The 13935-nt window shown below is 38.3% G+C and overlaps 1 protein-coding gene across 4 annotated transcripts in view; it reads left to right on the top strand.

The window, feature by feature from the left end:
• arhgap32b (Rho GTPase activating protein 32b) overlaps positions 1-13935 on the top strand; it is a 119076-nt gene that overhangs the window by 31855 nt on the left and 73286 nt on the right. For all 4 annotated transcript variants that reach the window (XM_067424307.1, XM_067424306.1, XM_067424303.1 and 1 more), the window contains exon 2: positions 8275-8388. In XM_067424307.1, the coding sequence (XP_067280408.1) occupies positions 8300-8388 (89 nt within the window). In that variant the 5' untranslated portion in view covers positions 8275-8299. The remainder of the gene's footprint in view (positions 1-8274; positions 8389-13935) is intronic.

Raw genomic sequence — 13935 nt, 5'->3', positions numbered from 1 at the left:
CTATTCATCAGCACTGACCTTTTCTCTCAAGATTCAGCCCTTTTGATAACTGATGTTTGATGCAGGGCGACATACCCATTCAGCCATAACGTATGTTTTGAAATAGTTAAATAACACAACACTGTATAAACGTAACACACACATCCTCCTTCTTACTTAAAATGTCAATGGGTAATACAAGCTAGGGTTTTTCATTCATCATTTGTTGCTTTAAATTTGTTAGGGGGTGGGGGTTTGGATGAAAATATCTAAATATAGTAAGTTCAGTTTGGTTAACAGTACAACCTGTCCCTTTGTTTTCTCTGTCTAATTAAGCATGAACAGCCATCTAATAGCGATACCCACAGGGCAGGCAGCAGTGTTTCAAAGCATGCTAATTATTCTCACACAGGTTTTTGGTCTAAGATTTCCAAGCTAAAGGGACGGTGGCATGATAAATAACCTTTTAGATCATAACACACTGACAGGTCTCACCTTGATGATGCAGTTTACCTAACTCTTACTCTTTCAGTGACTGCACCGACAGTATTTCCTCTTTGCAAAGTTGGCAGCACATTGTATTGAATCTGGCAGGGCTTTTAGAAGTTCCCTGAACTTAAAATGAAAGGGGCAGGACATGCTGAGTCACCTCTCACAGAAAGTGATATTATGGCAATATTTCCAAAACGCATCCTCTGTATCTGCCACGTGATGCGTTGTACTCATTTGTTTCCAAGTTTGGAGCTCGAAATTATGCCTTTTTGCTGTTGGCTGAGTGGCGGTTTTTCTCATTTGTTTTAATTGTGCTTTCATCTGATAAACACAGCATCATCTGACCTACAGCACAGTCATTTTCCACAGGATCAGCAATGCTCAAAATAACCTAGATATAATATGGATTTTTATTTTTAATTTTATTATCATTCTCTTGTTCTCAGATGTAAGATCTAACAATACAAATCCTGTGTAAATCCGTTCAAAGCTCCAGTATTCCTGGCATATAATTGAATGAGGCAGGGTTTCATCAGAGCTCTGGCAGTGATTTGCTCATGGACTCACACTCTGCATGCTGTTTACCTTTATCTCTGGTCTGTTTACTGGATTTATAGAGATGCTCTTCTCCTTAACACTACCTCCTTCAGTAATTACCTATTTACCAAGTGCAGGTTTGCTCATCAGCTTTTCCTTCGTGTGTGTAAAAAGTCTTGGGATGGAGAGACGCTGAATCGCAACACTGAAAAAACAACAACTTAATTCTAGAGAAAACATCTAAAAATACTTAAAAATATCTTCTACAACTTTGAATATAGCATTTAGTGAGGTTTATGCTGTAAAAAAAAGATAAACAAACTATATTCTCAGGAAAAAGGCATATTTTACACAATTTTGCTACTTTTTATTAAAACTGCAATTTTATTAAACAGTTCACCATGATTTCACAGGCTTGTATTGTACATTAGTTTCGATGTGGCAAACAATATGTTGTTTGATTAACAAATCCTTACAATCACCCCATGCATTTGATTAATTGTTTCATGCTTATGCATTATTTTCACTCAGAAATAATATAATGTATCGTGTATTATTGAGATGTTGCCTGACAGCTGTGAGAAATGGGGGAGAAACTTGATTCCTTGTTTTAAACTGCTGTGTATCCCTTTGGATATTTTAATAGATTCTCTGACTGGCCTTGTGTTACATTTGTTGAGGTAATGCTCTGCAGAGGCAAGGTTTTGCCCTCTGATGTAATGGCATGTAAACAAATCCCATCTTTTTCATATTAGTGCAGCCCACCATGTCCTACACCGGACAGATTGTCTGCCTGTCAGTGAGATATTTCAACCAGATCTTCATGAAGCTGATGCTCCATTGGGTTCTAGAGGTCTGGAACAGTTGAAAATGTACTTTGTCCTCTTTCTTGCCTTAGCAAATATTGTAATATCTCCCCTCTGGTTACTATAGCCAGAAAATAAAAGTGAAGCAGATAAAAACATTATGTAAGAGCAATTTTCAATTTGATACCAAAACAACAAAAAAAACGATAGCATCTCATGGTCTTCATCTATTCAAAGAACAAAATGGTATCCTTTTCTGCTTATTTTACTGATAATATTGAAACCGCTTTGAGTAAATCGTGTTGGGAGTATTTAGATTACACTGATCAGAGAGCCGTTCATTTCTCAAAGACGAGCGTCAAGTGTTGAAATGTTTTTCCCTGTTTCTTCTGCAGTTGAATTAGCGGACCATACAGTAATTTGAATCTTATGAAACACTGAATTGTTCTGATACAATGTAAATGTTGAGTTATTACCCATTGCTGAATAGTGGGAGGTGGGGAGATGGTCTTTCACTGAGATCACAAATGCTAGAAATGAGGATGACTGTGAAACCTGCTGCACAAGAGTCAAGAAACACTCTAAGCATTTACAAGCATATGCTTTATAAAATGACTGCCTTCATTTACCCTTTACCCTTTATCGAAGTGAAGTCATAAAAGGCTTAAGCATAAACCCGATCGACACCCCTTTTTTATTTTTTTAAATTTTTATTTTTTTTCCTGGCATGCAAGCTTTGGGTTAGTGATGATAGGCTTGTCTCATTAGACATTTAGTGTGCATTTAGGGGCGGTTCACCGGACAGGGTTTAAATTAAAACAGGAGTAGGCCTTAATCTAGAATAGTTAATTATGGCTTTCTGAAACAAATTAAGGACAGATTACTAACACCTGCCAATACATTCACAGACTGCCTGTTACTTAATGCATGTCTGCAGCTGCACATATAACCCCCCAACAAAGCAGGAGAGCGTAGAAAAGGGCAGAGCCCTCTTCAACCCAAACATCTAATCTGATAATTTACAGGTTGTACAGCCTACCCTGCCGACTGGCTTAACACACTAGTGACCTAAGGCTGTGTGTGTCTTGGCTGCCTTGCCGACCGTCTTAGCACTAAAACATATGCTGTGTTCTTGTGTTGGTTAAACCTCCCCATCCAAGAATAATACACACACACACTTTAAAAATTACAACCAACCATCTCTGTCAAAACTAATTTCAGAAGATTTTTATTTGTAAAGATTTAAACTGCCACTGTTAGAGAACATTCTGAATATATAATAATAATAGATTTTATTTATAACACACTTTTCATTCCGAAGAATTTCAAAGTGCAACAATGGAAACGGGAAAAAAAACACAAAAAGAAAAAAAAAAGATTATTAAGTAAAAATATAGAATAATACAAACAATCAACCAACACACAACAGTTAAAAGCTTTCCTGAACAGAAAAAAAGAGCTGATGGTTGAAGTCTCTGTAAGGTCCATAGTAGGCTACACTGTGCTCCACTCCATGTTTTACATTTCCCAGCGCTAGAGGCACTATTGCCATATATTCCCAATGCGACAGTGTCCTGATGACGTCGTCGAGGCATGACAGCTGAAGACCAGATGGAGGGGAGCGCCGCAGCACCATGCAGGAGGCAAACAAAGTCCTCCGGGCACTTTTGTGGACACACCGGGGTCGGCGCAGAAGTCCAAGCCGCTCCATGGCCCCGATGCAAGACGGAATAGCGATGCAGCCGAGACGTGGAACATCGCAACATCATGCCGGACGCTGATGATGCTGGGCCGGTGCAAACGCCTCCAATTAACCGGCAACCTCAGTCACCATTAAAGCTGAAGCCCGAGGGAGGCCACCAGCGAGCAGCCGACACCCAAAAGAGAGAGCAGCCGCAGCGAGCAACATCAAATGTCCTTCATACAAGAAACAACCGCAACGATTCAAACATAAACACCAGAGAAGCTGGAAAACGGCGAACAACGTCCTCTCAGTGGCTGCCAGCAATCAGCAACAGTCCCAATTGTGGCTCTGACTGTTTGACTAGTCACAGTCATAAAATAAATAAATAATATTTAATAATATTAAATAATAAATAAATAAAATAAAATCTAAATCTAACTGTACAGTCAACATGATTTGTGGGTGGAGAAACATGGTGGTTGCCAAGTGTGTGGTATTATAAGGCTAAAATACTAGTATAATTTAGGTTAGGGGATAATTCAGCAGCGCTTTAAAAAAAAAAAATGTTAAGAGAAGTTGTGTGCACACTAATTTTAAAATCTGAATATTTAGTGAAACCAAAAAAGGCTGTTAATCTTTTATTGCGCAAGTATTATAATATGAAAGGCTCCAATACAAAGCAACGCATTGCTTGTGTGCATCCCATGCGCAGAATGATGCACTTGAAGCAACATGAGTCACAGCTAGGGTTGCAAAATTCCCTGAAAACTTCACATGGAAATTAGACAGCCCTTATGCACACACTGTGCATTAGGGCTGTCAAATAAAAATTACAATTTTAAATATTCGTCAAATAAAAAAAAAAAAATAATAAAAAAAACTTACACATTCGAATGTAAAAACCGTGCATTCAAATTTTTGGCAGAGGTGCACAACACATGATATCGACATTATTGACGTGGTTCGTTTATCAAGTACAGCATGGTGCATCTGTGTTGTTAATTTGAAAAAAAAAAAGAGAGGACTCTTGAGTCAGAGAAAATGGGCAACCTGTTTGACAGCATATACAGTCAGACACAGAGCAGTGCAGAAGAAGGCAATCAGGGCTTTGGAGCATGAGATGGATATAAATGAAAGAGACGATAGATACATTACCCGGTGACAAAAATCCTCTCAGCTGGTGGCAAAAATCATGCGGTAATGTTATATATGTATCCACATATTGCGCAGCTGGCAAAGACATACTTGACCATAGTGAGTGTGTTTTCTCAGGTTACTGATGCATTTGCAGTTGTATGCACCTTTTTACCTTTACCTACCTCTGTATACAGTACTTTTTCCCTCTAACATTAAAGGGTTAGTTCACCCAAAAATAAAAATTGTCACTAATGACTCATCCTAATGTCGTTTCACACCAGTAAGACCTCCGTTCATCTTCAGAACACAGTTTAAGATATTTAATATTTAGTGAGAGATTCTGTCTCTCCATTGAAAACATATGCACAGTATACTGTCCCTTTCCAGAAGAACCAGAAAGGAAGTCCATGTATGACATCAGTGGGTTAGTTAGAATCTCTTGAAGCATCGAAAATACATTTTGGTCCCAAAATAACAAAAACTACGACTGTATTCAGCATTGGCTTTTCTTCCGGGTTTGTTTTCAATCCACGTTCGCGACTGCGCAGTCTCCCTCAGACTATAAACGAAGCTCGCACACACCAGATAACGCCAGCAGCGTCACTGCGCAGTCACAAACACGGATTGAAAACAAACATGGAAGAGAAGACAACTTGTACCTCACATTAAGCTATAGAATGGCTATAGCGTACGGAAACTTTATGGTGCTTTACAATGTATTTATGCGTTTAGTGGGGCTTGACTAACACACAGTACACACAAAACCGGACATCACTGATTACATGCATAACGCGGTTATAATAGGATTCTGACAATATTGCGATTTAAACTTTACCTCATTTAAACACAATATAAACTTATGTGATTTAAGATAATCGTAGTTACAATAATTTGATTAAACTAGGTGGCATACGCCATTTTTAATTGCAATCAACAGGCGTGTAAACCTTAATCACATTATTACCGTTCTGACCAAAGTGTGTATGTGCGGGGACATATGCGGATAGCATGTGCATGTCTTCACACAACTTCATGAATAAACTGACATTATTCTGAAGTTTTCTCTTCTCCAAATCACTAAACTATGTGAACACAACTCGCTGCGCAGTTTCTGCTTCGTATCTTCATCTAGATGGCACAAAGAACCCGACAAACCCGGCATTGCAATGTTCATCACAGCGCCAAATAATAACCAGTAAGCTACGTCCATAAAATTGTATTATGAATTTGATGCGAGTAGATTAAACAGTGGCTGGTAACATGCATATTGTATGCCTGAATGTGGTATAACTACTACTTAGTGAATTATCAGAATAATGAAAATTGCATGTAAACTGGAGTGAAGAGTTCAGCTCATGGCATGTAAACCTCTTCCTGCGATTAAGATCTTACTCTTATTATAAATAGTCACATTATTGGTGCACATTCTTTAAACGTAGTCGCTGAGAAGCTGTAGCCGTGGCATGGATGTTTTTTGGTGTGGTGATGCGCCATGGCAGAACGAATGTAGCTGAAACACTGTACGTTGCAAGCTGATAGAGAAAAGAAACCCATCAACCACCTGAGCAAATATCAAGTCAGTCATTTGATAATGATTACATAACCCTTATACTCATATTTGATAAATGAAAAGCCATTAGGAGCAATAATGAATGACAGGAGCTCCCTCAATGTTAAGCAAAGCTAATGAAAACATTACCCTTGAAATAAAAGAATGTGTTATCATTATTATTTTGCAGCTAGCATGTAACTCTTAACATGTAAGAACCAAAAGCTGTAAATAAACCATTTCTGTGACCGCTACATCTCGTCCGAATTCTCACTTAATTTTGTTCACTCCTTGCTGATTGAGTACACTCAAATTCCTTACACTCTACAGGGATTAGTAAATGAGTGAACGTGTGAGCGATTTCAGACACAACAAAACTGGACACATCATGCACTCAACTTTTGCAGCTTTAATTACATATCGGCTGTAGGGGCTGTCAGACAAAATTACATTCACTACCCTGTGTATAATATACATAGAGTGTATAAGTGTGTAGTGCATCATTTTGGACCAACTTTGGTGTTATTGTTTAGCATTTTGTTAAGCTACCAAAGCAATAATTTCATGTCAGATTGTATTGGAAAGAACTGCCAGCCAGGCTCTTCTGTGGTTCACGTGAGCACTGTTAAAGTTCTGTCACTTTATGAGGTTATGTAGGAGTTAAAAAAACACAACTATTGTGTGATTGTCAGATCATAGTACTCGTATTTGTTTTTATATAGAATATTGCATCCTTGATGAACATTTTTTTAATGATCTCGTATGACGCAGTTAGTCTAACAGTCACAGCAACAAGTTGCTCAACACTGAAATCATTGAAAGAGTTGTTTGTGAAGGAAACTTTCTACAAGATCTTCTCTACCAGTGCCAAATCCTCACAATAGCCCATCCCTCTCATTGACATGATGCTGCTTTTTGAGTGTACGTGGGTGTACGGCGCTTCCTACAATTTTTCTGCCTGCCAGTCTTTTATAAATTTCCCCTTGTCTGCTTCAAAGGACACAAAGAAAGCCACATGGTGGTGGTTGATGGCTACTAAAGGAGGATGGCTGTGTGGGTTTAGGGGTTTGTTGTTTTAAATGGATGAGGAATGTTCTCTTGTTCAGCTTGTCATTTATCTCCTGTCTCTGCAATTAAATCCACACAGAGCTTTGGGGTGGGAGTTTTTCTCTGTGACAAACATTAGCTTTGAGTCTGATTGGGTGGCAATATTAATGGTACTATTAACATGATTCAATAACCTCCACTTGCACAATTATACCGCCTTACACTGGATGTTTTTATTGATTTATTGATGATTGATACAGGATCTTTAACAGCCGATTGCGATATTAAGAGACAAAGATGAGTCAAAAAACAAACTGGAGGGTTCTATGATTTTTAAATTATGATTTGTTTAAAATAACTATATTATAGTAGGTTTCTATTATTATACTATATTATAGTGTATTATTATAACTGTATTAATGTTATAATTAATGTTATAAAAGAGATTACACTTGTGCTTCCATTAGTTGGCATCTCTATAGAGTGCTGCAGGAATGACGTCAAAACTCAGAAGACTAATTCGCCACTGGTTCCCCTTGATTTGTTCCTATGGGTTTTTATAATGGGGATTAGCAATCTATGAATAAAATTAAGTCTGTGGTAAACATAACTTGACGATACTTAAAAGTTTTGCTCTGCAACGTTAGAGCAATCAAGCATATGGGTACGGATATTAGCTGATGTGATATTCTCAGAAAAACAAAGCAACCTGGTTAATCTGCTTGTTGTTGTTTTAATTGTGTATATATCACTGTTTGAAAACAGATTATTAACATTTTCCTAAAGACTAATAATCCTCCTGAAAAAGTACCCAATAGATTGTGTAGATCAGAGATTTGTCTAGGTTTCTGCTAGCTTCCAGACACACAATCTCACTGTCGCCTCTCTCCTCTGCTTGTTTTACTCCCATGTTCGCCCTGTCCATGTTGTTTCGTCTCTCATTTCTAACTCTGTGCTAACTCTACATCTTTTTATTCTCTCTCCCTTGCTCTCATTACCCCCCCCCCCCCCCCCCCCCATCTCTCTCTCTCTCTCTCTGGCAGGCTGTTCCTGCAGTGAGTCAGTATCATGGAGGCTGGCAGTGGGGCTGCTGCAGTGGTGGGAAGTGCAGCTCTTGGACTCCTCGGAGCCACAGGAAGTCATGACATCTGTGACAGGTAAGACTTTCCTCATCAGACCTCCCCAGGGTCTTCGATCTCACCGGAGTTATTTTACCCGTTTTAAGGTTAGTTTCTATGTGCTCGTTGAATTCTTGCTCCTGTGTGAGTGTTTGCGTCCCTGCCTCAGCATGCCCTTTGCTTCCCTGCTGTTTCATTCATAACTGTAGAGGTTATTTCTGTGTGCAGCATGTGTGCGCAGCGAAGGCTTGGGCACGTACATCCTATTCCTCTCCAGGGGCTCGAGGAGAAATGTCAGAAGTGCGAGCTCTAGGAGATATGCACAGATGCAGCAGAAACAATGCAAGCTAAATGTTCTCGGAGAGTTGCGCTCATATATCCAACATATTGTATGCAGAGCAACATCTCCAAGCTGCTAGCACTGATAAATACCCAACATGAGGTCATTGATTTCTTCAGAATAACTTTATTCCGCTCGTATATATCCCTTCTTTCATCAAAGCCCAAATTTTGCTGTCAGGTAACATGGTGCTGAGTGCACAGCCTGTATGAAATTCCACAATGCTGAGTAGTAAAGCCGTGGCAGCCAATAAAAAGCGTTACAATGCCTGTACACTCCCACCCACCCACTCTCATGGCTGAGCTCTGAGCTAAAGTCACGTGATCTGCAGCACTCACGAGAGCCTGGATGCTTTGGCTTCCTCTCGGAAATTCTGCCCTAAATCCCTCTACTATCACCTTTCCGCCAACGGTTTTGGGCTCCACAACGATTGCCCTGAGTTTTGAGGATTATTGTCCGGCCATTTTAGCCCTCAGCCTCACTTGAACACAGCCCAAATCTGGTATGCTGAGGGTTGCCATGGCAGCCACAGCTTAGCATATATTAAATATTAGCACAACATCAGCGAAAGAAGGCAAGGAAAAGGACAAGGGGAGGCAGCGAGTTCTCTCAGCTGTTGTGGAAAGCATTCCAGATTTGGTGGTCATTTTCATACACACCCATGCTTATGATTCATAGTCACTAGGGGAAACTCTTAAGCTGTGCTGAGGCTTTGCTTTCACAGTCCCTGGTACTCTGATGGCCTAGAGCTCTGCAATCCTTCAATATGCTGTCTTGCCGCCGCACCGCATGCGTATCTTAAATAAGCAGCCTCTAGAGTAGGACTGACAATGAATAGCCTCCAGCTAGGCAAGTAGTTTGCTTTTTAAAGTGCAAAACATTCTGCAAAGAGTATGCAATAGTTAATTTTGTTGACTAAACTTTGTTAACGTTCTAATGGATGACGTCTAGGTTGCAGTGCGAGACCTCTGAAGTAGATCAGTTGGTCTTGTGGCTATTTACTTGTCGTTTAAGAGACTGTTATTATCCAAAGCTTACTGCGCACTGATTGCAGGGCCAGTCTGCCCTGAGCAACATGGAGGTTTAGTGCCTCACTCAAGGGCACTAAAGTGATAAAATGGGTTTGTGATCTTGGATTTTTAAACCACTCCCTTAATCCTTAATCATTAGGTCACTGTTTCCATGTAATGCTTGCAGGTTAAGACTTTGTCCACACGAAGCTAGAGCTTTCCCATTTCGATCTTTTTTTTTTTTTTTTCTTGTTTCATGAAATATCTGCGTCAACACGAGATTACCGAAACTGACTAAAAACTATGTAGTTTGCATGCCAGGCCAGTGTGTGACGCTGTAATTCTGCCACAGAAATACACTAAAAACGGAGAAGAATTGTGGCTAGAAGGGGTATAGCAGTGGAAGGAGGAGGTGAGGCAAAATCTCACAATAAAATAACAATAAATACATTTGCTACTTATCAGATGTGTTTTATTAATGCCTACCCCTACCCCAACCCAAAACATACACTTACAATAATGCAGATATGTTAATTAAATTGCGCGATATTGATGTGCGCATGCCCAGTGCCGGTAGTTGTATCCCTTAACTCTTTCACCGTGCCGGACGTAGTGTGATGACATCAACATTTCAGAAAATATACGGATTTGCTGTACACACGAAAACGGAAGATTGTCGTTTTCAGATTTATCCACTCTGGGACCTGGTTTCAAAAAATATCGGATTCATGCTTCTAAAACGCCGGATCCGTGTGGACGGAACGCTGGTACGGTACAAAATTTATACGTATACAGCTAATCGCGTAGTAGTAATTTAGGATATATATATACGTATACAGCTAATCGCGTATATATATATATATATACGTATACAGCTAATTTATACGTATACAGCTAATCGCGTAGTAGTAATTTAGGATATATATATATATATAGTATAATATTTTAGCTTTCATGAATGTGTGACTAGCCATTTATTGATTGTTAGTTAACCCTTAAGTTGGCACTGCAATAAGGTTGTATGACAACTAATGCACTGATTAATGTTATGACCTAACAATAAAATCATTTGTACAGCGTTACCTATGTTTAATATTCATTTCTATATACATTTTTCGCTGTTATTTATTCTGTTATGTGATGTATATAGATACATTGTTTGCTATTGTTTATTCTGTTATGTAATGTATATAGATATTGTTCAGATGTTACATATAGATTTAATCAAAGTATTATTTTTACATTTTATAATGAATTTATATATACTCTGTAGTAGGGATGTCGTAAGTACCGGTACTTCGGTACCAAGTTAGTCCTGAAATTTAGAAAATATGACAATACTAGCATTTCTGTAGTACCAAGGACATTCAGTACCTACTAATATGCAGCTACTTTCGGTCGCTTCTGTGTTTATCTAAGCACATGATTCCAGAGAGAGGGGGGGGGATATTAGGCTACAGTAGATTTAGCTTTATCTCAATGCTCAATGTTGTACTTCTACTAATACTAATTAATAATTTATTATTATTAGGTGTGTCTAGACTAGAGGGTTGCTTATTTTTTATTAAAAAAATGTTTACTTTTAAATGACATGTAGCCTTCAAATGTGTATGTATTTACTTACAATGGTTTCCATAAATAATAAACTCATTGAATTTATTGTAATATTTATTTTAAACAGTTTAAATAAAAATGAGTTCCAACAGATTTTACTGTGGTACTGAGAACCTTAAAATTTTAATGGTAATGGTACCAACTACTGGAATTTTGGTATCGTGACAGGTGACACCCTTACTCTGTACACTACTAGGGTTGTAACTAGGGGTGTAAGTTAATAGGTTAAATTATTGTTGATGTTAAGTTAAAAGTAGATCTAGTGTTGTTATTATTGCTGGTGCCCTGCCATGAACCCTGCCTCCAAAGCAAACCCGAACCGCTCTAAAACCGAGATATGAACCGAACCATGATGGCATTGGTGTATCATTACACCCTATACATTACTGTACTCACACATAAGCATTAATGTATTATAAACTACCAGTACTACATTAAACAATGACACAATAACAAAAATGTAAACGACAACATTGTATTTAATCGGATCTTATTAACTTTTACAACCTTACTGCACAGTGTAATAGTTATTTGATCACTTTTTTTCATCAGAATGATTTGTGTTTTGTAACTGCTAGTTAATCAGTAAGTAATTTGTTATACTGATATAAACTAATAACCCATAGTGAAACAAATTACTTTTTCAAATTTCTTATTAGCAGGTTGAACATAGTCAAACTGCGATTGCAGTGTTGCATGTTTCCGTCGCTTACAGCCAGTGAACGCAATGCAATACAAATATGCGATGTCTATTTATTGTCTCTTATCACATTCAGTTCATACTGCAAATTCACAACTTGAGTAAAATATAATTGCTTTTGATATGGTACTGTGGATTCATAGTGGCACAGGAAAAGTGACTTATTTATTTATGTATTGAGTGCTCTGTTAGACAAGCCAAGCCGCACACATTTGCTTTGTGTTCATTAAAATAAACTTGTTATCCCAGAATCATCTTGTGTCAGTGATTTGGGTAATACTGATCAAACAGCGGAGAGCTCTCTGCTTCCTGAAATATTGTGAGCTGACAGAGTGCATTTCTATCAGCATTTATCTAGCAGTTGACAATTTGTTCGTCCTCACAGTGACGAAGCATTCCTGCAGGACTTGCCCCTGCTTGAGACCGAGCACTGCGTGTACTTCTCCTGAAAATGAACATTCTGTTATTTATTAATCTCTCATGTCACATCCTGTTATTCATAGAAAACAAAACAAAACTAGAATTGTATGTGAACTTTTATCTATTTTACAAATAATCCAAAAAAAGGACATTTTTTACTGGGATATCTATTTACTAAATTAAAAAAAAAATGCACATAGGAAAGAAAGTCATACGGGCATAAGGGTGAGTGAATGATGAAACTTTTTTTAAATGCAAAGTCTGTTCATGTTGAACCTACAGATCACATGCGAAAGCAAGCGAGAATGCTTTGTCTGTTTGTGATGCAGTCCTCCAGTACACTCATTTCATTTCTCAAATCCCTCCTCAGGATCGAAGAGTTGCAGAAGCATATGGTCTGACCCATTCAGTGCCAGTAGCCTCTCATGTTAATCATTTCATTTTTTCAATGTGAGCTAGATAGGAAAGTGTTACTCTGTATGGGCAAGTTTAACTTGCATTACTTCACTGACACTGTCACTAGTGTTTGCAGATAGAAAGTGCCCTTCAGGGGACAGCGAAATCTAGGCCTGGTGTCGTCTTTGTGCACTCGTTTAGACCGGCTCTCCGGATCCTCCTGAAGTCTTCTGTCTCGAGTAGAACAAGCTACCAAATGAAAATGTTTTACAGTAATTTTTTTTTTGGGGAAGTTGCCTTGGAGCAGTAGTTCCCAAACTGGGGGTATGCGAGGTGACAGAGTCGGACACATGAACAAAATGCTGACTTTAGCTGTTCATTTCATTCTACCCTACCTTTTAAAGGGATAGTTTCACCCAAGTGAAAATATTGTCATAATTTACACACACTCAAGTTGTTCCAAACCTGTATGATTTTTCTTCTGCTGGACACAAAAGAAGATTTTTAAAGAATAAGTATAACCAAACAGTTGATGAACTCCACTGACGTCCATGGTATGGAAAATTACTTTTTAAAAATATCCTCTTTTGTGTTCAGCAGAAGAAGGAAATTCATACAAGTTTGGAACAACTTGAGGTTGAGTAAATGATGATTTTTTTTTGGTGAACTATCCCTAAAGTAACATAAAAACAACTGTGCATATATTTCTAACAGGCAAAATGGTGCATCTAGTGAAAAAACGGAAGTGGTAGTGCCATTAAAGGTCACATAATGACCAATCCAATCAAACTGCCTAATCTTTTTGCGGTCAAAACTGCATCTACACGAGCAGTGTGCATATGATGGGTTACTTGTGGAGTATGCTGACTTGTTTGTAAAAGTGGGGTTTTAGCATTTACTAACTTGAAGAACAAAATATAGACATTAATCTTATAGATCGTTTATTCCTTTTCTAATCCGACCGAGAGGACGTTAATATGATCGGATTGAAAAACGAAATTAAAAGCACTACGCATGTGCAATGATGTAGAAATAGCGCAATGACGTATGATGTGTGGAACGAGCTGTTCTTTCTGTTAAGTAAAGTGTCATATAAATGAGTGGCC

Source organism: Pseudorasbora parva, chromosome 18 (genome assembly GCF_024679245.1).
Source record: "Pseudorasbora parva isolate DD20220531a chromosome 18, ASM2467924v1, whole genome shotgun sequence".
Classification (NCBI taxonomy): domain Eukaryota; kingdom Metazoa; phylum Chordata; class Actinopteri; order Cypriniformes; family Gobionidae; genus Pseudorasbora; species Pseudorasbora parva.
Note: the sequence above shows the minus strand (reverse complement) of the source record. Positions and strands in the feature narration are given on the sequence as shown.